We start from the raw sequence: 26,775 nt of genomic DNA on the forward strand, positions 1-26,775 counted from the left end.
CCCAACAAAGAAAACAACAGAACGCCACTAGCCATCACCTTCAGCCCCCAACTAAAACCCCTCCAACGCATCATCAAGGATCTACAACCTATCCTGAAGGACGAGCCATCGCTCTCTCAGATCTTGGGAGACAGACCAGTCCTTGCTTACAGACAGCCCCCCAATCTGAAGCAAATACTCACCAGCAACCACACACCACACAACAGAACCACTAACCCAGGAACCTATCCTTGCAACAAAGCCCGTTGCCAACTCTGTCCACATATCTATTCAGGGGATACCATCATAGGGCCTAATCACATCAGCCACACTATCAGAGGCTCATTCACCTGCGCATCTACCAATGTGATATATGCCATCATGTGCCAGCAATGCCCCTCTGCCATGTACATTGGCCAAACTGGACAGTCTCTACGTAAAAGAATGAATGGACACAAATCAGACGTCAAGAATTATAACATTCAAAAACCAGTTGGAGAACACTTCAATCTCTCTGGTCACTCGATCACAGACCTAAGAGTGGCTATACTTCAACAAAAAAGCTTCAAAAACAGACTCCAACGAGAGACTGCTGAATTGGAATTAATTTGCAAACTAGATACAATTAACTTAGGCTTGAATAGAGACTGGGAATGGATGAGTCATTACACAAAAAGAAAAGGAGTACTTGTGGCACCTTAGAGACTAACAAATTTATTAGAGCATAAGCTTTCGTGAGCTACAGCTCACTGTAGCTCACGAAAGCTTATGCTCTAATAAATTTGTTAGTCTCTAAGGTGCCACAAGTACTCCTTTTCTTTTTGCGAATACAGACTAACACGGCTGCTACTCTGAAACCTGTCATTACACAAAGTAAAACTATTTCCCCATGGTATTTCTCCCTCCCACCCCACCCCCCACTGTTCCTCTGATATTCTTGTTAACTGCTGGAATTAGCCTACCTGCTTGTCACCATGAAAGGTTTTCCTCCTTCCCCCCCCTGCTGTTGGTGATGGCTTATCTTAAGTGATCACTCTCCTTACAGTGTGTATGATAAACCCATTGTTTCATGTTCTCTGTGTGTGTGTATATAAATCTCTCCTCTGTTTTTTCCACCAAATGCATCCGATGAAGTGAGCTGTAGCTCACGAAAGCTTATGCTCTAATAAATTTGTTAGTCTCTAAGGTGCCACAAGTACTCCTTTTCTTTTTGCGAATACAGACTAACACGGCTGCTACTCTGAAACATTTCTTTACAATTATTTGAGAAAAATCACTTCATAAAATGGTGTAGTTAAATCTGGACTGCCATTTAGACTACTCACTGGTACATCAGGGTGGCAGGTGCATTAGGTCTGCATCTGCCCCTGTATTAAAGGCATCTTGTCCTTACGTTTTTAATCCAGCTCTTTGCAAGGACCAAGATACTGATAGTTGCTGGCAGATTCTTCAGATTTAGGATAATTGGACCATGATCCCTTCCTCTTTCAGGGATTTGTTCTTTGAGTCACTTTAGATTTCAAAAGGGTCTCAAAGGTCACCAAGAAAGACTGAAAGATTTAATATCAATCATTGTTAATCCAGTTCTTTTTACATGTGTCCAATTCACAGCGAGCTAGATGCATTTAAAATGAACTTGTCTCTGCAGAACACAGTACCTGTTATTCCTGAGGAATCCAGAATTGACCTTATGCTTTGCAGGGTCCAAGGCTCTGGAGAGAGAAATGTGCTGAGAATGTCCTGATTCCAGAACCAGAGGGGTTGTTCAAGCTAGACTGAGTTGCTAAATCAATCAGTACCTGAGGGCAACAAGGAATCACTTTGAATGCTTGTGCTTATGACCAGTCCTGCAGGCATCTCTACCTTCTTCTGTGTTTCTTATCCAGTTAAAATTTCTGTGTGAAATTAAATAGATTACAGACAGAATTATCATTTAAGAGATCTATAGATAGCAGTGACTCAGTAGATTTTCCTAGTTACAATACGGGCAGCATAAACCCATATGGCACAGGAGAAATTTTGTTTGTGCATGGCCAGCAGTAAGTGGCTATCCAGTTTATTGCACTGAATGCAGCATGTGTGATTATCTGCCTTGTAGGCAGGGGCATATGTGTACATTCGGTGCAAGCAATTCATGGCCCTATGGTCTCTTGAAACCAGAGAAGTGAACTGGAGGAGTTAAAGGACACAGAGAGTTACAGAGACAAGACTTTCCAGAACACAATAGAATGGTCCCACCCCAACTCTGACAGCCTCTGTGCTGTTGAGGAGGATGAAAGTCTTGGGGAAAGACATCAAATTGGCACAGAGGAAGATGATCCCATAGTTGGGACCCTCCTTCCAGATGATGTCATGGTATCCTCTCGCACTGAGGATATCCCTCCTGGGGAGGGGATCCCAGTTATTAAGAAGAGACAGGTAAGAGTAATGGGGGATTCGTGTACTAGAAATATAGATAGTGGGGTTTGTGATGACTGGGAGAACCGCATAGTGTATTCCTGCTGGGTGCAAAGGTTGTGGACCTTTCAAGATATCTAGATGGATTTATGTGCAGTGCTGGGGAGGAGCAGTTAGTCATGGCATGTGTAAGTACCAGTGACATACGGAAAAGAGGAGAGAGGTCCTGGAGGCCAAATTTAGGCTGGTCTCAATACAGACAGAACTATACTGTATTGGACACTCTCTGTTAGCTAACTAGGAAAAGCCAAAACAAAAACTAGGAAAGCAATGGCTGAGTTTCAGACTCTGCAAACACTTTAATGCTAAATTGTTTTTAGATTAAATCATTCTGTTCTGATTCTTTCAGTTGTGTGTAATATTGGAGCCAATGCAAGAATTGATGTCAAGACATAAAACTTACAATCTAAGTCCTCGGGACTGCCTGAAAACATGCTTGTTTCAAAAATGGCAGAGAATGGTGGCTCCACCAGGTATGTTTTTCTCTCTATTTTTATTGCACTTGTTGTTGTTATTACTGAATGAATATAGAAACACTGAACAACTATGTTGACAATCCACTAAGAAAGGAAATAAGACAACAAGTTAAGCACTATTCTAAACATAACCTTAGGAATTACATTTACCAGGGATTGACGCTGCTGTAATCGAATCAGACGGAGTCAATTTAGCGGGTATAGTGAAGACTTGCTAAATTGACTGCAGAGCGTTTTCCAGTCGACTCTGGTACTCCACCAGAACGAGAAGATTAAGGTAAGTCAGTGGGAGAGTGTCTCCCATCAACGCAGCATGGTGTAGACACTGCAGTAAGTCATCCTAAGCTATGTCAACTCCAGCTATGCTATTCATGTAGCTGGAATAGCATAATTTAGGTCAATTTACCCCGGCTATGTAGACAAGGCCTTAGATATAATTCTAATGGCATGTAATCTGATTCTGATGCTACATAATATGAAATAAGTTTTAGATGTATACACATTCAAATAGTTTTACAACATGTAAGATATAATTCAGCATAAATAAAAAATAATACATAATATATGAAATGCTCACAGGCTCCATTCGAATTCATAGTTTATATATTACAGCTTCCTGCTGTGACTCTGGAATTACAGCTTCAAGTCATAATTAATAGTCTTCTAGTCTAATAAATTTTTACTTACAGGCCTGAATTTAACTTCATAAACACAAAAATACCATTTACAAAAAAAATTAAAATTGAAAGTAAATGCGCATGCCACAATCTGAGTGAGCTGTACAAGTTATCACCTTTGTTTTTTTGTGGCCAAAGGTCTTAAGTCAAGTGAATGTAATAGTCTTGACTTGGTAAATATTTGGAAAACTAGTAGAGAAATATATATTTAGCACAGGTCGACATATTCTACTGTGAAGGTCTACCAAAGGTGAGGTCTGTGACTGAAGTAGCAGAAAATGATCTAGCCTTTCACTTAATTGCAGTTGGATGCTGACAGTAGTTTAGAAAGCTGCTTTTATCGGTTAAACATGTTTGACATAGACAGATAGTCCAAAGGTTAGATTCAGTGGGCTTGGAGAAAGTAGAGTTGGGTTCGGTTATTAGCTCTGTGCCTGATCTAGTATCTGATTTTCAGCAAGCCACTTCACCTGTTGGTCCTGCAGTTTTCTCTAATGATACTTAACTATAGTGTTTCTTTGTAAAGCACTTTGAGATGCATGGATGGATAGTGACGTAAAATTAATTACTACTAAAACTGAAACCAGATTCCATTTCTTTTTGTTCCATGCAGCATCCATATGCTCATGGGTTCGCTCCAAAATAATAATAATAATAATAATAATAATAACAATTAATAAAAAAATAAAAATTACCCATGAATTTTTAAAAAGCTGAGAAGAAACAGATTTTTAACACTTCTCTTTGTAGTTAATTCTTCTATGGGCTTTAAAATGTCTGTAATTTGCTTTGCCTCTTACATTTTTATTATAGCAGAGCCCACAAGACAACCAACAACCAAACGGAGAAAAAGGAAAAATTCAACCAGCAGCACTTCAAACAGCAGTGCTGGGAACAATGCAAATAGTACCAATAGCAAGAAAAAAACAGCAGCTGCAAACCTGAGCCTGTCAAGTCAGGTACCTGTAAGTCTCTCTTTCCTTTTAGGCCTGAATCACTTACAATACTTTAAGCTGTCCCTAAAATTTTAAAGAAGGTATATTCTTGAGCCAAAATTATCACAAGCATGAAGAGATCTTACATAATATGGTGTGCATACAAGGAAAAAAGAGATGAATTGTGAGGAATCTGTGCTGAAGTGCAATTTTAATAAATAATCCTCAAGCAGTGGATGTAATTTTGGGAGACAAAAGTCAAATCCCATTCAGGTCAATGGGAGTCTTTCCACTGCCTTCAGCTGGAGTTAGGTTGGGCTTTTAGTTATCCGTAATAGCAGTGCTGATAGATTCTTTCAGACTCCCATCCATTGCAGGGCAGATGAACACATTAACCTGAGTCGTAATAGGATCATAGGGATTGCCAGACCAAACCAGACCAGTGGTCTCTCGAGACTTGCTGTCCTGTCTCCAGCAGTGAGTGACCTTTGTCAGATGCTTCAGTGGAAGCGGCAAGAAATCCCACACTGAACAAGTATGGAATAACCTGAGAGTAGAAGTTATCTCCTCATAATCCCTATCAGTTAGCAGTTGGCTTATGCCCTGAAGCATGAGAACTGCTGCCCCTTACAAATTTTTATCCTGTTATGTGTAACTATTAATGATCTTGTGGTACATATTAACAGCTAATTCTTTTTTAAACCATACTAAAATCTTAATCTCAGTGGCATCTTGTGGCAATAGTTCCATGGGTTAATTATGCAGCATGCAAAATAATATTTCCTTTTACCAGTGTTAAGTTTATTGTCGTAATCACTATATATGAGTAATCAGCCCCCAGACTGTGAGTGAATTATCTCTTATATCCAGAGAGGGTAGCACATGCTTTTGAAAGCTATGGAAATTAATTTGACAATTTGGGAACTAAGAGAATAACATGCAGTGACTTTTATTGTATTTTTGATAAATATACAAAATGGTGGGTCCTTTGTGGATCCTAACAAAGGATGTAGGCTATTGATAACCACCTGGAGGTGGGCTCCCAGAAACCCTGACTTTTTAGGTAAAAAAGAGGAGTGGACTATCTAAAAGTAATACCATACGATATGAAATGGACTGATTCAACAACTGATTGAGAAACCTCCTAGATTATTACAGCTTTTGGCTTCAGTATATTAAGTTCATATTTTTGCCCTGTCAAATCAAACTTTTCATGTAGATCCTTCATCTAAGGAGAAGATTTTCACCCCAACTCTGGCTGCTGTTCTACTATTCTGGTGGCAGAAAGCATCCAGAAAGCTGGCATAACTGGCTACCCTGGAGATTCCTTCCATTCCCAGGTGCCACATGCTCTTACATCTGGCTATTCCTGGCTGCCAGGATGATGCCTTCACAGCTGTGAGAAACTATGTTGAAGAAAAAGCAACCTTCAGGTGTAGGTAGAGAATCCAGATTGCTCCCCAGCTGTCTCTAGGATCAAGGGATAGTAAAGACGGCTAGTACCACTTCATTTCTCCCATCTCCTTTAGTGAGCTCAATTCAGCTGAGCCAGAATCTGTCCTCCTGCATACACATCCCTTAGGCCTCCCCGTCCCAGGAGATCTGTTCATGCAACTCTCATTGACTGCAGTGGAAGTTGGCACTCACATTTTATTGGACAATCAAGCCCTTTAATAGTAAACTTCACCCATTGATACACAAGGGTGAGAGAGTTTTCTTTATATCTCACTAATTAAAGAATTATTATAGTGCAGCTCTCATTGACGGTAATGATTGTTGTACATCTACTCTGATGCACACAAGGGTACAATATATTCCATATGATTTTTCCAAATCATGTGGGTTGACTTTCCGTCTTCACTGTATTTTATAGTGCTTCATAGAGATCATATTTTCATTATTGTTCATCTTTTGTAGAAAAAAATACTATTATATAGGACAGACAGAACCTAATGTGTTTTCAGTTATAGGACATTCCGGTGTAAACCTATTCAAATCTTTTTTCTTTAAATTAAATATACTTTTCACCTAAACATACTGAAGTGTCAAAGGCATATGAGTGAATGAGGCAAGACCATATTTCTTTAAAACAATACAGGCTAGGATCATCATTTCAGAAGAGCTTGTATTCTCTAAAGCTGGCTACAGGTCACAGCAATCTCACTTTCAGTTTGCCTTTTTTAACCTCATCCACAAACAAAGTGATCAATAGCAAAGGTGAAATTTATTACACTTGCCTTCACTGATATGCAGTGAGGGAGGGAAACATACTACATTTCCTTTGCCCTTGCATGTGCTCATCCTCAATATAATGCCCTCACTTCACAAGTTTCAGGCTACAGTTTGCCATTGAACTGAGGTCCCTGTTTGTCACAGCACTGTCTGTGGCTAGACCTGTCGTTTTCTCTGCTCATGGGAAATAAACGACTTGGAACTAAACAATTCTGCAAATGTTGAAGGCACCAGGCAAGTGAGGAACTTCTTCTTTCTTCCTGCTGTCATTAGCTAACAGAAATTAGATGATCCCAACTTCTGTCTCCAGGTGACTCAACTAAGCAGCACCAGCTCCTGTTCCATTTTTCTCCACATCATTTCTCTGGAGGACCCAATGGTGAGCTCATATCCAGAACCATATTGGGTTAATATGAGGTTTCCCTTTTTCTCCAGTGATACAACTCCACCCAGCAAAGACCTCTCTCCTGTGGGGTACAGTCATTTCCCCCATGTTCTAGTGAATGCTATGCTTCTATCTCAGTTTCTCTCTAGTAAATAAATTCATCCTGTCTTCCAGGTTAAAGAATGTTTCTGTGGCCTGTCCCCAATAAGGTAATTCCTGTTACAGAGCATTAGTAACTCTCTACTCCAATGTTGCCCGTACATTGGCACTGCCTGTGCTCTGGATGCTGTACAAGATATCACGCCCCCAAATGTCCACATTTGTCACCTGAGCCAACAGAATCTTTTCAGAACCCAGTATGAGGTCTCCATCATTCTGCAGTACTCTATAGGCATGTGATATTTCATCTTCAGCACAGGTGGTCATAGCGCAATCAGCACCATCAGCTAACACAGACATTGAAATCACACTGGGTCTGACACTTCCTGCATAAACCCTCCCAGGACTTTGTCCAAACCCACTGGGATAACAAAAGTTTTATCAGTGCACTACTTGAAACACTATTTGCCTAAGTGGCCTTCTCCCCCTCCTGCTACAATAATAGTAAGGATGCCGTCTCCTCAACCTGCTTCCATTCTGACCGATACTTCTGGCAGCGACAATATTGACAATTCAGTTACAAGCACCCACAGTGAGACAAGGTGACTGTATTTCCATGCTGGGGCCCTAGAATTGTACTGCTCTAGCTTATCCAGCCAATAAGCTTTCTGTTTTTTGTGTTGCCTGAAGTTTGACAGAGTTTGTAGCACGCTATCCAGTGATGCCCACGTTATGGGTGAAATATCTCTGCCAGTAATTCCCTGTGGGTCGTACAGTAGTTTCATTCCAGTTTTCTGAAGATTAGGCTAGAGAAGACCACTGTCCATTCTCAGTCACTTCCTCTTAGGAGAGCACAGCACCTGTCTCTCACTGGCAACTTTTCCCAATGCAAAAGAGCATCCCATTCCAGATATACTCTGAATGATGTTCTGATCAAACTCTCCTTCGTCTTCTGGAAAGCCTGACTGCCCTGAGCAGTCCTCCAGAATAGTGATCCCTTCTATGTCAAACTGTACAATGGGCAGTGATAAACTTCTAGCACAAAGGGACTCCTGTAGCTGGCAGAATGCTGAGATTCCAAACCCTAACATTGCAGTTACTTTCCTAAGTCTGCAGAGATGCCCCAGAAACACCATTCTCCTCTAGAAGAACTTGTCCTTCACAGGGTTAAGTTTCAGGATTGCTTGCCAAAGCCACTCCAGCACATCAATTAACCATTTTATTTCTAGATCAGAACTTCCTGCATGTGCCAGGATGTCACCCTTGTGACACCTGACAGAATAGTATCATGCCATCAGATCCATGTAGAACACAGAGACTTCTTGATGACTCAACAATTCCCTTAGTTTTAAGGGAATGGAGGTGTGCAAGTCAGTTGAGAATTTTTTCTCAACCACGACGGCTAAATAAACAAGAATAGATTGTCAACCTAATGGGCAGCTGAAACTGAGAAGTGTAAACTACCCATGCATCTCAAGGGGTTGATAAGCCTGAAACCTAATTTAAATGACAGCTCTATTGCTGCCCATCATTTTAGCAGAAATGTCAAGCTTTCTTCACTGGATGAAGTCACAGATTTTGGTGTGGGAGGCACTTGGGCAGGGGATTGTTCATGGTTGCTGTGGTGGGAAACCAAAAGTTCAAATCCCTCAGCATAATCACCTCCAACCCCATTGACAAAGGAGAAGGAAAGAGAGCTACATCCTCACCCCAGTATCAACAGATACTCCTGAGCGCCAAAAGTTGTCAAAAACAGTGCCAAATTGTCAAAGCCAGGAGCTGCTTGCCCATGAAAATGCCTACATTTATGCATTAGAAGTACAGAAATTTGGGCAAATCAAAATTTGAGGATGGCTTAAATTAAATGAATCTAATATCACAGGAAGTAACACAGGGAATAATGGTCTTATTGTTCTATATATATATATATATATAAATTTAAATTTGGGGTCAGTTAGGGATTTTTCAGTATGAAAGGACTAAATATATGTAAGCTGTTATTATGATTATATTATTAAATGATAATTTTATATCACATAGTGTAAAACATCCACTGCTTTATTTACAGAGTTTCACTGCGAAGATATTTTCTATCACTAAACATTCCTTGGCTAAAAATGTTTTTAATCACAAAGTAAATTAATAAGAGTGACTATAGCCTACATCTTTATTTAAATAATCTAGTCAAATATGTGCTACTGTAACTAGCCCAGAGCAGTATGTGTGGCCATGCAACAGACTAGGGTTTAATTCTTGGATTCTGCTTCTCACTCCATGAGCAGGAGCTAGGAGTACTCCAGAGCTGCAGCCTCAACCCTGGGAGGGATGGAGCCTTGTGTCATTCAAGAACAGTGACCCCCACTGGCCAATTTAAGGAGAAGCGTTGAGGGGCTCTAAAAGGAGTCACTTCCAGTCCTCCTCAGAGGTTGGTGGAACTAGTGAGTGGAGGTTAAATGGGTGGGGATCTTCAGCATTCCATTTGAGGAGCCGAGAACCCACAATGGGGAGAAATAGCATGCGTGCTACCTGAGAAATTATTTATTGCCTGATATAATACACTACAAAGAGCAAGAATGTAAAGAGTATGTGCTCTCTAGCTAATGCTGTGGTATCTTGTAAGTAAGATCAGGGAAAACACCACTAAACTCAATAAAATTGTAGTTTAGCTCCCAGACAGAAATTATATAATGAATATGGTGAGGAGAAAGATAAGCAAATTGTTCTCTCTTGTGGGTGTTGTTATATTGAAAGAATAATAAATGATCTGCAAAGGATCATGGAAATTGGAGATGGGACATACTTACTAGGTCACTTAGGGCTTGTCTTCACTCCCAGGTTAAGTCGACTTAAGTTACGCTACTCCAGCTGTATTATTCACATGACTATGAATAGCTATGAATAACACAGCTGGAGTTGACATAGCTTAGTCAACTTACCCCGGGGTCTTCACTGCATTGCGTCAAGGGGAGACGCTCTCCAGTCGACTTACCTTACTCTTCTCAAAGAGGTGGAAAACCTGAGTCAACTGGAGAGTGCTCTGCCATTGATTAGCGACACCTGCTGCATTGATTGCAGCAGCATTGATCTCCCCCGTAGTGAAGACAAGCCCTTTGTTTATACCCTGCCAGTGCAGGAATGTTTCCTATATAATACTGAGGTGACTCGAGTGATAGGGCTCTTACTGATTCCTTTCAGATATAATTCCATAGTTTGCTAGTCTGAGCATCAGGAAAAATGTCCTTCCAATGTGAGTTATATTGTCCTTTACTTAGTTTCATCTTGGTAGTCCTGGTTACACCTCTTTGGACTACCCTACACAATTCCTCTCCCTTTAATCCTTCTACCCATTTAGCATATGTCTCCGTAGCAGTAATCTGGTAAAATGTGTACATATTTTGTTCTTTTAATTGTCCTCTTAAATTGGGCCTCTAGCCTCTTAGCAATTTTTGATGCACTTCTCTGAACTTCATCCAAATTGCTGACATCTTTCTAGTATTGAAGTGCCCAGAATATGATGCAGAAGTCAAGGTACAGTCTCACCAGTGTTTTATAGAGATGAACTATCACTGCCTTAGTCTGTGATTCAATATCCAGCTCAACGTCACACTGGTCTTTTTTGGCTGCCATATCACATTGCAAGCTCAAATCTGATTTGCTGTCCTCTTACTGCTTTCCCTACACAATAGGGTCAGTCCTGGTTCAGCACTGCAAAATAAATGTGGTCTGTGCTTTAAAGATATAAGACTAAATTAGAACAAACTTTTGATTATAAACACGTTTGTTACTTTAAAATTTTATGTTGCAAAGCTGTTTGATGGTTTGATTTAAGAAATATTTTATTGATATTGAGAGTAACACAATAAAGACAATGTAAAGAAGAAATTATGTAATACATTTCCTCCATTCCACAATTCCTCCCTGAGTACAGTTTGAAAGTACCAAATACACTTTCTTCCATAACATCTCAGCTTTTGTTAAGGAATATGATAAAGCAGTGTAAATATTTATAGGCAATAGCTTGTTTTATTTCATGGAGAGTGAAGTACATATGTAATAAAAATCTTATTATATGCAAACAATAGTATTCTGTTTGCACTTTACAGATGCTTTATATTCATGAATAGAAATACATCCTTTTATATATGAATCTGTGTGGTTCGATGGGATTATTTGAAGGGCTGGTTAAATCAGCAGGTACAAATCTGGACATCTGGAATTATTGCACTTTCACCAAATATGTTATCTGGAGCCCTACCAGTCCAGCTGCATCAAAAGATTCATTCCATATATTTCCTTCCCCAGTGCTGTGGTTTGTACAGCAACCTGATTTTCCTTAAAACAGAGAAAACAAGAGAACACTCTGTTTTTCAGTCTGGCTTTGCACCTTTCTACTCCACTCTGGTTAGCGTGCAGCAACAAAACTGTGGTACACTGTAGTACAGTCGGTGGTTTACTTGTTTTCGTGGAAGGACACTTTGTACTTAAAGCAGTGATTAGATGGATTCTTTCCTTCTTGAATGCTTCAGTTTTTGATGACTACTAGCTTCATTAGTATAATTATAATTAGCACTCTTCATCTTCCTTTGATGGTACCAGCTGGACAGATTTGTCCTCTTACTGCACAGATTGGCAGCAGGGTTGCCTACGCGAAGCTGGGTGACAGGCACCATGAAATAACAGATGGTAAATTTAGGGCTTGTTGGCAATCAGCAGGTTTTTGCTAATGACTTAATTAACTATGCAAATTGTCAAATCAGCGTGAACATTGTTTTTATCAAAAACTTTACCTAAATTAATTACCATAATTAAGTAGCAGAATGTCAAGTATATTGGATGCGCAAAAGGGCTTGGCTGGCTAGGGATAAGAGTTACCATCTTTGCACTGTGTTTTTTTTTTTCAACAGCCTGAGTGTGAGAAGTACTGTGTCATGTACTAGATTTAATGCATGAATGTTACAAAACTGCAACTCATTTGCATCCTGAGCAGCCTTTGTAAACAAAATAATTTAAGGCCTGGAAATTAAAATAATTTATAGAGGATAAAAATACCAAGTAAAAGGTTAAACCAACCATTTAAAACTTTCTAACAGTCTCCACTTTTGTAGCTGGATTATTTTTTAAATGTATATTTCATTCTTCTTGATATTTTTATCTATTTTTGGGGTTTTGAAACCCAGTGCCTTGAATATACAAATAGATGAGGGTTTTACAGTGTTTTATTTTATAAATTAAAAATCAAGTGCAAGTTTGCATCATGGCTCTAACCATATAGGAGTGTCTAATTCCATTGTGTGAATGTCACAAAATTAACAGATTCAAATCCTCTAATATGGCTATGTTAAGTTGGTTTTTTCTCTCTCAAGGTTTCCATATAACAAATGTTGGGTGCTGTTCACAGGATGTGATGGTGGTAGGAGAACCAACACTGATGGGAGGAGAATTTGGGGATGAAGACGAAAGGCTTATCACTAGACTAGAGAACACACAGTATGATGCAGCAAATGGCATGGATGATGAAGAAGACTTCAACAATTCACCTGCACTGGGAAATAATAGCCCATGGAACAACAAACCTCCTGCTAACCAGGAGACTAAATCTGAAAATCCCACGCCACAAGCTTCCCAATAGGTTATTCTGCAGCATTATCCACTGTTATGTATGTCAGTGGATTATAATTACTATTTTACACCATTGTTATAAAAAAATAACAGATACAGTATCTATTTCTAAACTACAGCTATTTGATTTTTTTTAATTAGAGAAAAATCATATATAAGCTTTCATGTACCTTTCTTGGAAGCTTTCACACATGACACGATACTGGCACTGAACTCAATTAAAATAATTGAAAATTAAATAGCACCTGGTGGAAAATTTCAAACAAAACATTTTGTTGGAGGAGGTCTTTTTTCCTCATCAAACAAAGGCCATATTTAACAAGTCTTCAGTGCTCAGTGCTGTCTCGTTAACATAACTATGGAAAACTTTTTTAAAATTGTAAAATATTTTCTGCTTTTCAACTTGCACCTACAATTTCTTGTTTCAGATAAATCAGCTTTTTTAAAGTAATTTAAAGCAACTTTAGTTCTTTCTTTAACTCTTCTTTCATTGGTTAACCATTTAAAGGATCCAGCATTTTTAATTTATATTGTAGCTGATGCCAATAGTCCTTCCGTCATTTATCAAAAGTGCTGAAACAAGAAATGTCTTTTTTTTTCATCAAAGACATGAAAAATATTTTTATGTGGAGAAAGATGCCCTGTCCTATGAGAGTTTATGCTTTGTAAAATTGCTGTTGATCCAGATATTTTAAAGCCATGTAATCCATTAATTTTGTGGGCAGCTTAATAAATCTAAAACTTTTGTGTTTATTATTGTATCTGAGTTGGCTTTGTTGTTATTTCTTTTCATAGTATATTTCTTGTATCATATTTTTGTAAAGCCCTGGAGCCCTCAAACCAGTTAATTTTTTATTATTATTCTGGTGTATTTATGTGAAACTTTATAAAAGAAACTAATTTTTTTCATTTCCATATTAATATGTTCAATTCATCATGTAAAGGCACAGTGAGTCAGTGTGTTATATAATACAACTGTATTTTATGTATGCTTTGCCAATAAGTGTGCCAATAAACTGTGTTAACAAATGTGCTCTTATATAGTACTTTTATAGCTCCTTACAGACAAGGAACATACCAACTTTGACTGATCACATAACAGAAATGATAGGTGCAGTTGATCTGAATTCCTTTGTCGATTTCATTTCTTGAGATCGGTGTTTCACTTCCCATCATCATCATCAACTGTTTCTAGCACAAAGGGAAGGCTATATTTAAAGGTATATAACAGTCACATTTTAATTGGTTTATATCTTCTGTCATTAAGTGTTTCTGTCAGTGAGGGCCCAATAGCAGTGGCTAGCACCCAGCCTAAAGAAGTATAATATAGCAGGAATAGCACTGAACTACTTAGGCCAAAGCACCCCAGCGTTGAGCTACATGCTTCTGATCTTCTGGTCCAGGGAGTCACTTGAGCAGAGGCAGCCCACTCTGCTGAATTCCGTGTGATAGAGTTCCATAGACTATTGACAAAAGGATTGGAAGTTATCATTTCTTCTTCTTGTGCTATCAAATACAGTATTCAAAAATTCCAATTTGCAACCTTAACAGGAACCTACAGCATTTTAAGTAGCACTGAACAACTTGATGCACATGATACCAGAGCAATCCATTCTGGGACATAGTAACAAAATTCGTTTCAGACAGAACAGGAATTGCTGAGAATGTCAGAAGAGTACTGTGAAGTCCATTAAAAAGTGCAGTCCTGCAGGGAAAGTATTGCACAAGATTCTCAAGGGCAATTACTTCATAATACTTTTTTTTAGTGCATAGAGGATCACACGATATCTCCTAGGCACACCACTTTTGAATGTCTGCTACTGTAGTAGCCGCATCACTGACACTGCACCAGTTTACTGAGAGATCCCACAAATTAAGCAATATGTGAAGTTAAAGGGTCAAATAAATAATGGAGCAGTCCCTGATTCCTGATTTGGACTGATTGATTAAAGACTGCAAACTGTTAAAGCTGATATAAGAAATATATTTTAAACAATTGACCCCCAGGAAACTGAGCTACAGTAAGCTGAGCTCTTAAGCTAAACATGGCAAGTTGAATAAAGTGTGATTGTTGGAATCTTTGGTACTCAAGAGATCCTGAAACACAGCAGTATTGGGATAAACAGCAAAAAAAAAAAAAATGAAAGTAATTTCTACACTATAAGCCAGATCATTAATAGATATAAATTAATGCCACTGAGACTCTGCCAGTTTATACCAGATAAGGATCTGGTCCTCCGTAAGATATAGACTCATGGCTCGTGATTTTATGCCCCTGTAAATCAGTTATTCAATAATGAAATTGAAAATTAAAAAAGAGAAAAATTTGCAAGTGTTTTCTCAGTCTAAAAAGTTTAGGGCTTGCTCCTATCTGTGTAGTTATTGTGTTTCTTTCTTGGTAACCTTTTCATTTTGTAATTTTTCATTAACAACACTTCTTTTTTTAAACCCAGAGAGATACAGATTTTAGCCATGCTACCAAGTCAGCCATCAAAATAAACATTATCTAATACAAAAAATGTCAAAACTGAGGATTCTACTAACTTGTGGTGACATGTACGTTTTTATTGTGGAGTTAGACTGTCAGAAGTTTGGAAAACAATCTTTCTAGGACAGTGACAGATTTGTAAATTGTAGTGTTGCCAACTCTCATGATTTTATCATGAGTCTTGTTAATAGTGGATGTTTTACTTAAATCCCAAGATCCTGGAGACAAGTGATTAAGTGAGAATCTCAACTTACATTTTAAAAAAGTATATTGTTGTAGAGAAAAGTTTGAAAATATGGCCCAAGTGCACCCTAAAGGCACAACTACTTTAGCTGCATCTGTAGCTGCTCCTACTACTGGCTGGAGTCTCTCCGAGGGAACATTTTTTAAAGGAGTGATTTTGAAACCTTTTGAATTCTGAAAATACAATAAAATGAGTGCTAAAAGTAACTAGAAAATTAAAGTTTGTCTTCATTTGGTAAGTTTATGTTCAACTCCTTTGTGTGAATGTACAGGTATAATTAAGGGATTTAAACCCCACTTTAAGGTTCCAATTCAGGAAAGCATCCCTATTCAACAAATAAGCCCACGGTTAACTGCTTTGCTGAACACAGATGGATTTAAGTATTGCCTTTTGTATCTTATTGAATAGGAACATGAAGACCTAAAATCCAAAATCTATTGTAGTTAATGGAAAACCTCCCATAAAGTTAGTGGACTTTGGATCAGGCCTTACATGCAAAACCCAGTGCAATCTTAACTAGATAGCTGCTGACTTCATAATATTATTTATGTTAAAAATACAGTTTCTCTCACCAGAAAACCTTTGCTAGCCTGAGCTAAGGGGACTCGTACATTGGCTCAGTGTTTCAGTAACTAGTACAGTAGGAACGATCTAATGTCAGTAATCTCCTCTCCCTATGATCATTTAATTATATGCACTGTGCACCTCTTGGAAAGTTACACAACTGCCTCTGGGTAAAGAATAGTCCCCTCTGTGATTTCCATGATGTTACTGGGGTACTTGTGCATTGTGTGTTTTTCTCAGATCCCAGCTCTCGTTACAGAAGTGTATAGATATCTGATGTATTACATGTAATATAATGTAAGAAAGCCTGGATTGAGTATAGCTGCAGAGATAGCGGAGTTGCTCCTTCATAGCACATTCAGCATGTCGAGACAGTGGGTCTATCAATCAATGACTTTATCAGCAATTATTTTTTCCCTGTAAATAATTAAATGCACGCTGTATTCCATTAAGGGATTACTGGCTCCTATATAGCCGCAGAAACATTACAATTACACACTGTAATTCTAATGTTCTAAAACTCTAATCATTTGTATTATATTTCCATAAGCACACTTAAAGGCATTCCTTATTATTAATCTTTTAAGATTGAGGCTACCAATTTAATTCATAAAAAATGTATAATGTGATATCACTCTTGTCATTACAGTAAATAAACAGAAGAACATTTGAAAAATGGAAAACAGACTCAAAACCTTCCCAACAAGGTAACAGTCCAAAAATGATAGGTTGAATGGCAGACGGAGATAGATAGGTGAATAGGTAAAATTAGCTATCTATGAAAGAAAACTTTCACATGATTTGGACCAATTAAATTATGCAATACCTAGTTACGTAAACATGATCTTTTTATTACACCCACTTCCCTCATCTAATTTGTTAAACTCACTCTTTGGATCTTGTTTCAGATTAGCTGGTTTACTCTTCAAGATTGATCTAGCATCGCAGAAATGTAGGACTGGAAAGGCCACTAAAAAGTCAAAGGCCAGGCCCCTGTGCTGAGGGTGAATCAAGTAAACCTAGATCATCCCTGGTGTTTCTTTAACCTGTTCCAAATCTCCGATGGTGGGGATTCCCCAGTTTCCCTTGTAAGCTATTCCAGAGCTTTATTGCACTTATAGTTAGAAAGTTTTTTCTAATAGTGAACATAAATCTTCCTTGCTGCAGGTTAAGCCCATTATTTCTTGTCCTACCTTCAGTGGACAGGGAGAACAATTGACCACTGTCCTTTTTATAACACATTTGAAGACTGTTATCAAGTCCCTTCCAATCCAATCTTCTTTTCTCAATGCTAAACATGTCCAGTTTTTAACCTTTCCTCATAGGTCAGGTGTTCTAAACCCTTTTTCATTTTTGTTGCTCTTCTCTGGACTCTTTTGTCCACATCTTTCCAAATGTGATGCAAAGAAGTAGACACAGTACTCCAGATGAGGTGTCACCAATGCCAAGTAGCCCAGGACAATTACCTTCTGTGTATTTCATATAATGTTCCTGGTAATACACCCCAGAATAATATTAGGGGTTTTTTTCAGCTGCATCTCATTGTTGACTCATATTCAATTTATGATCCACTATAGCTCCTAGATCATTGCAGCTGTACTACCACATAGACAGTTATTCACCATTTTGTAATTGTGCATTAAATTTTTCCTTCTTGAGTGAAATATTCCACACTTGTCTTTATTGAATTACATCTCGCTGAATTCAGACCAAGGCTCCAATTTCTCAAGGTCATTTTGAATTCTGATCCTGTCATCCAAAGTCCTTGCAACCCCCTCCCACTTGGTGTCAGGTGCAATTTCCCTAGTTTGCTTATGAGAATGTCATGGAGGACTGTGTCAACGGCCTTACTAAAATCAAGATATAATCACACCTACTGCTTCTCCCATCCACTAGGCCAGTAACCTGTCAAAGAAGGGAATGAGGTTGGTTTGACGTGATTTGTTCTTGACAAATCCATGCTGTCTTCCTAATATCTTCTAGGTACTTATTTATTTTTTGCTTAATAATTTATTCCATTAGCTTTGCAAGTCTTGAAGTTAGGCTGACTGGTCTGTAATTCCCTGGGTCCTCTTTGTTCTCCTTTTTAATGATAGGTACTATGTTTGCCCTTCTCCAGTCATCTGGGACCTCATCTATCCTGGTGTTCTCAAAGATAATTGTTAACGGTTTGAGATTGCTTCACTGCGTACCTTACGTACCCCCTAGAATGAATTTAATTAGGCCACAACCAACTTGAATACATCTAACTTATCTATTACCTTGTTCTTTCCCTATTTGAACATAAGAATATAAGAATGGCCCTGCTGGATCAGACCAAAGATCCATCTAGCTCAGTATCCTGTCTTCCAACAGTGGCCAGTGTCAGGTACCCCAGAAGGAATGAACAGAACAGGTAATCATCAAATTATCCATCCCCTATCGCTCACGCCCAGCTTCTGGCAAACAGCGGCTAGAGACACCATTCCTGCCCATCCTGGCTAATAGCCATTGATGGACCAATCCTCCAAGAATTTATCTAGTTCTTTTTTGAACCCTGTTATGGTCTTTGCCTTCACAACATCTTCTGCAAAGAGTTCCACAGGTTGACTGAGCATTGTGTGAAGAAATAATTCCTTTTATTTGTTTTAACCTGATGCCTATTAATTTTATTTTTGGCTTGTGTTCCTTCCCCCTTGTTAATATTGTGTGGAGTATCTTGTCACCATTAACCTTTTTAATGACAAATGAAGCAAAATAGCCATTAAACACCTCTTGATGTCACCAGTTATTAGCCCTCCTTCCCCACTGAGCAGCCTTATTTTCATTCATCTTTCTCTTCCTCCTAAGGTATTTAAAGAACCTCTTCCTATTGCCTTTTATGTCCCTTGCTAGGTGTAACACATTTTGTGCCTTAGCCTTTCTGATTTATCCCTATATGTTTGTGCTATTCTTTTGTGCTCTGAGAAATTCATCTATGTTTCCAATTTTTGTAGGATTCCTTTTTCATTTTCAGGTTGTTAAAGAGCTTCTGTGTTTTTCTGTGTGTTTGTAGAGTAGGCTTTACTCTACTTGGGGTATATGGATGTTATCACAACCTAAATAACAAGTAAATAATCTGTTCATCTTTCGAGGTTCATCCCATATGATACGCCATTTGCCTAACCATCATCAAGGCCTACCAGAAAAACATGATAAACTTGAGTTGAGTTGACTTGCATTATGAATCATACCGTTTTGTGGTGTGAGCCTATCAAATCTCCCAGATAAGCAGGTTTGGCCTGGATCAGTATATAGACTGGAGACATCCAAAACACACCTGTATGTGCAGGAAATGGTACTGATTACTCAGTAGCATGCTTCTGAGTCAGAACTAAACAAGTGCTCCACTCTGGTGTTGGGAAGGCTGGCATCAGGCTTCTGAAAATGCTCTCTCTCAACATCCTGGCCATTGCTTAATTGCTCCTGCTGTATTCTTGGGTACATCGGCTTACAGGTGCAACAACCTGTATATATAAGCCAAGTAATTCCTGGCTTTTGCACATGTGAACAGATTTTCATATAAATATTGCGGGTGCAGTTAAGGAGGGCCATTGACAATGTTGCCCCATTGCTTTATTTGTGCTTTTCCAACAAGTATGTAAAGAAGTGGGAGAGGGGAAGAAAAATCACTTGAGAGTTAAAGAAACAAGATCATGGGAGTCAATGTAGCTGTATGAAAAATGAGTGTTTAAAATTAACAAATAATTTTACTGTAATCTAATCTTGCCACCGAGGAGAACATTGTGTAATTGTTTTAGAATTTATAAGGAAAAAATGTTGTCAAAGCTTTCTTCCATGAAGTCATGCAGTTATTAAAGGAGGAAGGAAACTTATCTCAAACTGCTGAAAAACTTTACAAAGAGAAAGATGTTGTTTGGAGGGAAGCACTAACTGCAAGAAGTGTTTTGTCAAATCAGGAGGAGGAAATTCCAGGAGCTTGCTTAGAAAAGCATAATCATATAATTAGTTAGTGGACCAACTAAGTGGACTAAGTTAATGGACCATCTGATAACTGAGCTAGCTGCAGTTCCAAAGGACTATGGTCAGGCAGGAATCATAGGCAGTGGGCTCCATCCTGGGACTTTTGACTTGTATGTATTTTTCATTTTGCTTTATTTCTGCAGCTTACTTCATGGTATCCTAATCAAAGAGCATCGGAATTATGTTACCCTCCTGTCAGTCAGCCCTGGATTTCACAGCAGCACTTTTGACAGTAGATTTTAAATATGGACACAGAGAAATGTTTTTTGAACATACAAGGGAACTGCTCAAGTCAACACACAGGGCCTGATTATTCACCCACTGAAATCAGTAAGAGTTTTGCTATTAACTTTAATGAGAATCTGATCAGCTTCGCAATGTATATACTTCTTGGGCTAAATCCTGCAATGGCCCAAAACGGGCAATTGTGACCATGAAGAGAGTGAAGATATGGCACCTGAGTACAGCCCAAATCCCCCTCGTGCCAACCACTAAATTGACCAAGTAAGTATCTCAAGTGACTGTACCCCTGTTACTAAGTAAGTGTGACTATTTTTTAACAAAATGGCTTCCAATATCAAGTGCAAGGGGGCTTCCCCCATTTTCTATCCACACCAGGGCCTCTTATTTCTTTTATGCATGTAGTGCAAATATGAGGTGTACGGGGGGCAGATAAGAAGTTTGAGTGTGGAAATTTGAGCATGATATGGACTGACTAGTCTTTTTGTCATTTACAAAGCATCTTCTTTCTATCCTTCACAATGTACAGAACGATGCACTATTGGCTCCTTTCTAACTCTTCCAGAAAGAAGGCATGCTCTGTTCTGACTACCCTGGCAAACAATAAAAGATTTGGCAATATAATATGTATTACATATTTGTATTCTGGTAGCACCAAAGAACGCCACCGAACATCTTGAACAGTTGAATCTGTAAACCCTGTACTGGAGAAGCTGATACCTTCATACCCTTTTCTCTTAATCAGTTCCCATACTTGGGAAACTGGGCAATCGCCTTCACTTGCTGCACTGATGCCAAACTGTGGATAATCAGTCTTGATCCATGCAAACAAGAATGAAACAATTTATGGAAAAGTGTAATAACATATAAAGGGTGCTATATGATCTGAGTGTACAGCAAGGTCCTTTACTCCATCCTCACTCTAAGACACTGTAAAAGAGCATTAAAGAAGGAGCCCAGCCATAAGAGCCACTTGACTTTTGTATTTTAATGGCCTTACCTGATATGCCTATTTTAGAAAAGACCAGTTGAAAGAGAAAACATGCCTGATTATGTTGAAGAAAAACCTGTTTGTTTACTTCCCAGATGCCTAAGACACTGAGGTTTCCACTATACAATAGGCCCCATCAGTCATTTAACACTCAGCACTGCATATAGCTGAAGCAACACTGATATGTTCCTGTGCTAAGACTGAAAAATATTGTGGTACCACAATATTGCAGAGTGAGAAATATTGAAATTTTAATTGTGCCCCTGGGCAGAAAGATTTTTTTTAGCTAATTCTCTAAATTTATCAACAATACTGCTGTACAATACCAACGGATTGTAGTTTCCATTGAAGAACTCAATATTATACTCAGATTTATATAGAACTTACTATACCACAGCCATGTAATTCAGCATCATGTCTCTGACAGTGGCCGGTACCAGATGCTTCAGAGGAAAAAGCCATAGAGGACAGTTATGGAATAATCTGGATTTATGGAACATTTCTTCCTGACCCCATCAATCAGCTGTTGGCTTGTGCTCTGAAACATAAAGTTTTATATCTCTTATAAAAAAATTTTTGGTCTTAATGTAACTGTTGACATTCTTATATCCATGTAAATGTTTAATCCTCTCTGCTTTTGTAAAAGTACTTATACAAAGCTACTTTCCACACATGCACAACAGATGACTTTACAAGCTAGAAAGCAATGCACCTATGTTTATAAAAAGAAAAGGAGTACTTGTGGCACCTTAGAGACTAACAAATTTATTAGAGCATAAGCTTTTGTGAGCTACAGCTCACTCACAAAAGCTTATGCTCAAATAAATTTGTTAGTCTCTAAGGTGCCACAAGTACTCCTTTTCTTTTTGCGAATACAGACTAACAAGGCTGCTACTCTGAAACCTGTCCCTATGTTTATAGAATCTAAAGCATAAAAAGACATTGTACCAGGCCAATATGCCAGACACATGACTTAGGTGGCCTGAAGTAAATCCTATTGAAGTCAATGTGTGCATTTCCATCGAATTCAATGGGGACTGGATCAGGCCCATAGGCCTCGATTTAGCAAAGCACTTAAGCGTATGCATGTCTGTAATCTTATCCCTGTCAGTTATGCATTTGCTAAAATGCCTTGCTGAACTGGGCCCTTAGTTTATAGGCTATCTCCTGGTCTGAAAATCATCATAACTTGGAGGCCTTTTCTCTTCAGGGCTGCTCTCAGGTCTAATGGTAATACTGTAAACACATCAGAGCCATGCTTTTTAAGGGGGCAGGTCCTTTCTTGTAAATCGTATGTCAGAAAACACAGCTGATGTTCAAAGTGCCATATATACAATGCACTTGTTCATCCTGGGCATTCAGGAGGTAAAGTACCATTTAAATATGTATTTATACCTGAGGTGCATATTGGGCCAGAGGTGTTTTTTTGTTTTTGTTTTGGTTTGGGGGGAGGTGCTTTGGTTTTTTTTGTTTGTTTTTTTTTAATTATGGTATCATATTTAATTATTTTCAGCTGCTTACAATCTTATAAGTTGTGAACCGGTAAGCACAAATGCCATTAGACTACAACTTTCTCTTAAGTATTTTATAACATGCTAACATGGATTCCATCTAATGACTGGAGATCCACAAGTTTTGTATCTCTCTAGTTTAATTATCAGCTCTGCCTCAACAATTCTGGATTCATCTGAGATAGCATGGAGACTTCAGTATTGGGCAGTTATAATGTACAGCTAGTGTCTCCTTTGTAAGAGCGTTTAGGAGGTCTTTACAAAACTAAATACGAAACAGTCATTTACCACTTACTTCTTATTGTATTCAACTCCCACTCTCAGTTCATCACATAAAGTTTTGTCTGCTTTGAGTGATCTCTGGGGGCGCCCGAGTACTGGAAAAGCTTTTATGAACTGTGTTCTTCATTTCTACTGCTGATTTTTAAAACTTTCTCTCTATCTTCCTGATGGCTTTTTTTAAAACCTCATTTGCTGTTTTGCCCAACATTTTTAATCCTCTGCCTTCTGTTGGCCATGTATAAAACTAAATTGTGGCGCACAGGCAACCCCATTAAAATCAGGATGCGAGATAGGTTGCAAAAGATGATCCATTTTAGCTGATAGCACTGCAAAATAAATACAAATAATACTTTCTGAACCACACTGTTTTATATTTTATTACAGAGGAGTCCAGCAATACTGTAAGGCCATGTCTACACTACCCGCCGAATTGGTGGATAGTGATCGATCTACTGGGGATCGATTTATCACGTCTAGTGTAGACGTGATAAATCGATCCCCGATCGCTCTGCCATCGACTCCGGAACTCCACCACAGTGAGAGGTGGAAGCGAAGTTGACGGGGGAACAGCCGCCGTTGATCCCGCGCCACGAGGACGCGAAGTAAGTGATTCTAAGTCAATCTAAGATACATCGACTTCAGCTACGCTATTCTCGCTATCTTAGATACGCTATCTTAGATCGACACCCTCCCCCCAGTGTAGACCAGGCCTAAGAGACATAAAACTGTCAGTGTAGTTAGCGTAATTATCATTTCTATTTTACACCTTCTTTATGAAGGAACAGCAAGACCAACCCCTTAAATTCACTTTGGGTGAAATTCACATCTCTACACAGGCCTGGCAGTGGCCCAATGCACATGGGTGAATTTTACCCTTTGAGCTGTAATCTGGCACATCTCAGCAAGAGAGCTTTGGAAGAGGAAAAAAACACAGCTCTGAATTCTTATTTCTGTACCTTTTGTTTCAACATGTGATTGCTTAGGAATTGTTACAGGATTCCTCTGTATATGTAAACAGTTATTAGAAAAAGGAGCCAATAGGTGATGCTCAGAAATATGTAGCATAGTTCCTGTGTTTTGCAGGATGAATAAAATTGCTTGGGTGTGCACTGCAAATAGTTTCCTTTGACTGCTCTTTATATAAACTCTGAACAGGAATCTCAGGTTTTGCTATTTTTAAAAAGTAATTATTTAGCCCTCATGATCTAGAGCTTGAAAATGTGCACTTTAAAGACTCAAAAAACAGAAGAAAAGCAAGAAAAAAACCAAATTAAACTCTTTTTTAAAAAATGACATATCCTGCGTAGTGGGTCTGACTCAGGAATGTTGAGCACTTGGGGTTTGAAATATTGTGGATGCCAGCTGTATTCCTTCAGAAAAGAACAGCTAATCACTAATTTATAGGAAGTCCGGATGCTGTGATGTGAACTTTAAAAGTCCACAGGGACTTAACAGTTTTAAGTTCAAGGACACATAATAGACATCGCTCATAAAACCTTGGCACAGTCCAACACTTTTAAAATTGGTAGAGAGTTTTAACTTCTTCTTCTTTTCTTTAACTACAAGAATGGAATTGCTAAGAAAAACCGACAAAGAGGAAAAAGCCCAAATAACTAATAATTGAGGCTCCATTTCTGAAATGAGCTCCATGCAGGCAGAGCCATGTGAATGTGTGCAAATCATTGCAGGGTCAGCACTTAAGAAGGAAATAGAAAAGGTGTTGTTGTTGTTTTTAATTTGCTCTATGATAATAGGTGCATAACAATCTGTTTTGCAACCTTAATTACACTATCTCTATTAGCCAATGCTGTAATGCAATGATGAATTAATTAGCCATAAACCTCCACGTCAAAAAATTGACCCAAATCCCTAACTGGATGTCAATGATGTAATTTTGTAACACTGAGACTTTGTCTACACTGGAAAGTTTTACCAGTTATACCAATATAGTGATATCAGTATAACACCCTTGCCCTCCACCATGTATGGACACTATTCCACTATATGAGTAGTTTTTTTCAGTATAGCTTAATAAATTTAGCTTAATAAGCTAAACCCAAAAGATGCAGTCTTGTACCAAAATAAGAGTGTCTACATATGGAGTTATACCAGCATAACTATACTGATTTAAATTCACATCTTAGCTTATACCTTATTCCCATGTAGACAAACCCGGAAGTTCTTTTCTCAGTACTGGCTATTCAGCAATAATTCCCATTAGTTCAGTGTGAAATATGTAGTGGGAACTGATTATTTTTGCAGGTTGTCTTTTGCAGTAAGTATATGAAGGGGTCTTCTCATTTCTTGGTCGATGCAGGCTTCCTGTCATTACCTTCTTTACCAACATTCCCACACTGAGTTGAGGCACCAACCATAGAAGGCTTTCAGTTTACAGATATAATATATCAAAAGAAGATAAATAGGCATAATTTTAGGGCTGTTTGAAAATTTTCCATCAAAATATTTTGATGGAAAACTTTCCATATGTGTCTGCTTGCCATGAAAAAACTTCCATTTTTGGACCAAAAATTGTTTGATTTTGAAATGTCATCACAGTGCCTCCTGGGAGTTATAGTTGCAGTGCTTCATATGATTAATCGTTATGGGCCGGACTCCCTTGCTGGACTTCATCTCCCCTGAGGGACCATGGACAGGCAACTGCCATTATGCATTACAGTGCATCATGAGAGCTGTAGTCTGACCAGGGAGTCCAGTCCATAAAGGAGGATGGGGGCATGAGGCATCTGAACTACAACTCCCAAGAGGCATTGTGGGAGCATTTCAGAATCAGATATTTGGGGGTTTGATTTCCTGTCAGAAATGTGAAATTTTCCATGGGGAAAAAAAACACCCAAACTTTTTCTAAGTTCTAATTATTATTCCAAACCATGAGGCTCTGGTTTTGAAAATCTTGGTGTTTCCTTTAGCCAAATTCCTCACACTCAGAAAGGGGAGAGTTCATCCCCTTCACTCTGTGATTGCATGATTACTGTTGAAACTCAGTAGTGTAGAGTAACCAGTATAGAGAATGCCAAGCATTCAAAAATCATAGTTCAGGACCCTCAAAATCATGAGATTGGCTTGAAAATATTAAATACTAGATTTTTTTCATTTGCCTTTTGAGTTTTCAGTTATACTTTGGTCACATTTTCCGGCTTTTTTTCTGTTACCATGAGGGCTACAGACTTGTTTGTTTTTTTCTTTAAATGAACACTGTGATTCTCCCAACTCCAGCAGTTGAGTCTTTAAGAAAAACACCAAATATTACGAGATGCAATAAAACTCATAAGAGTTATCAGATCTGGATCACCATTTTACAGGAACCTATCCCAGCACACTTTTCTTGTAACTGGCCATTTAAGTCTGGCAGGAACAAACAGCTGTGGTTTTAGAGTGGCCATTTACAGTTGGCTGGACTTGTTGCTTTTCCTGCCTTTCAATCTGATAAGTAGTATTAATTACTATTGTGTTTTTCTTTTCTGTTATTCTTTAGGAGATAACACATCCTCATAAAACACCTGAAACACCTAAAAGAAACTTGTGTTGAAATATGCTTTCTGATAACTAGAACACCAAGAATTAATACCACTGGGA

General features: G+C 38.5%; 1 protein-coding gene across 10 annotated transcripts in view; it reads left to right on the forward strand.

Annotated features, from left to right (window-relative positions):
- The window catches only part of LDB2 (LIM domain binding 2), a 301,105-nt gene extending 288,178 nt beyond the window's left edge, over positions 1 to 12,927 (forward strand). The window contains exons 6-9 of one of the 10 annotated variants that reach the window (XM_038401040.2): positions 2,786 to 2,909; positions 4,406 to 4,554; positions 9,523 to 9,665; positions 12,639 to 12,831. In XM_038401040.2, the coding sequence (XP_038256968.1) occupies positions 2,786 to 2,909; positions 4,406 to 4,554; positions 9,523 to 9,627 (378 nt within the window). In that variant the 3' untranslated portion in view covers positions 9,628 to 9,665; positions 12,639 to 12,831. Of the gene's footprint in view, positions 1 to 2,785; positions 2,910 to 4,402; positions 4,555 to 9,522; positions 9,666 to 12,603 lie in introns of all 10 variants that reach the window. The other 9 variants (XM_038401038.2, XM_038401041.2, XM_043514106.1 and 6 more) reach the window with 9 other exon arrangements.
- The last annotated feature ends 13,848 nt before the right edge of the window (positions 12,928 to 26,775 follow it).

The sequence above is a fragment of the Dermochelys coriacea genome, chromosome 4 (genome assembly GCF_009764565.3).
Source record: "Dermochelys coriacea isolate rDerCor1 chromosome 4, rDerCor1.pri.v4, whole genome shotgun sequence".
NCBI classification, from domain to species: domain Eukaryota; kingdom Metazoa; phylum Chordata; order Testudines; family Dermochelyidae; genus Dermochelys; species Dermochelys coriacea.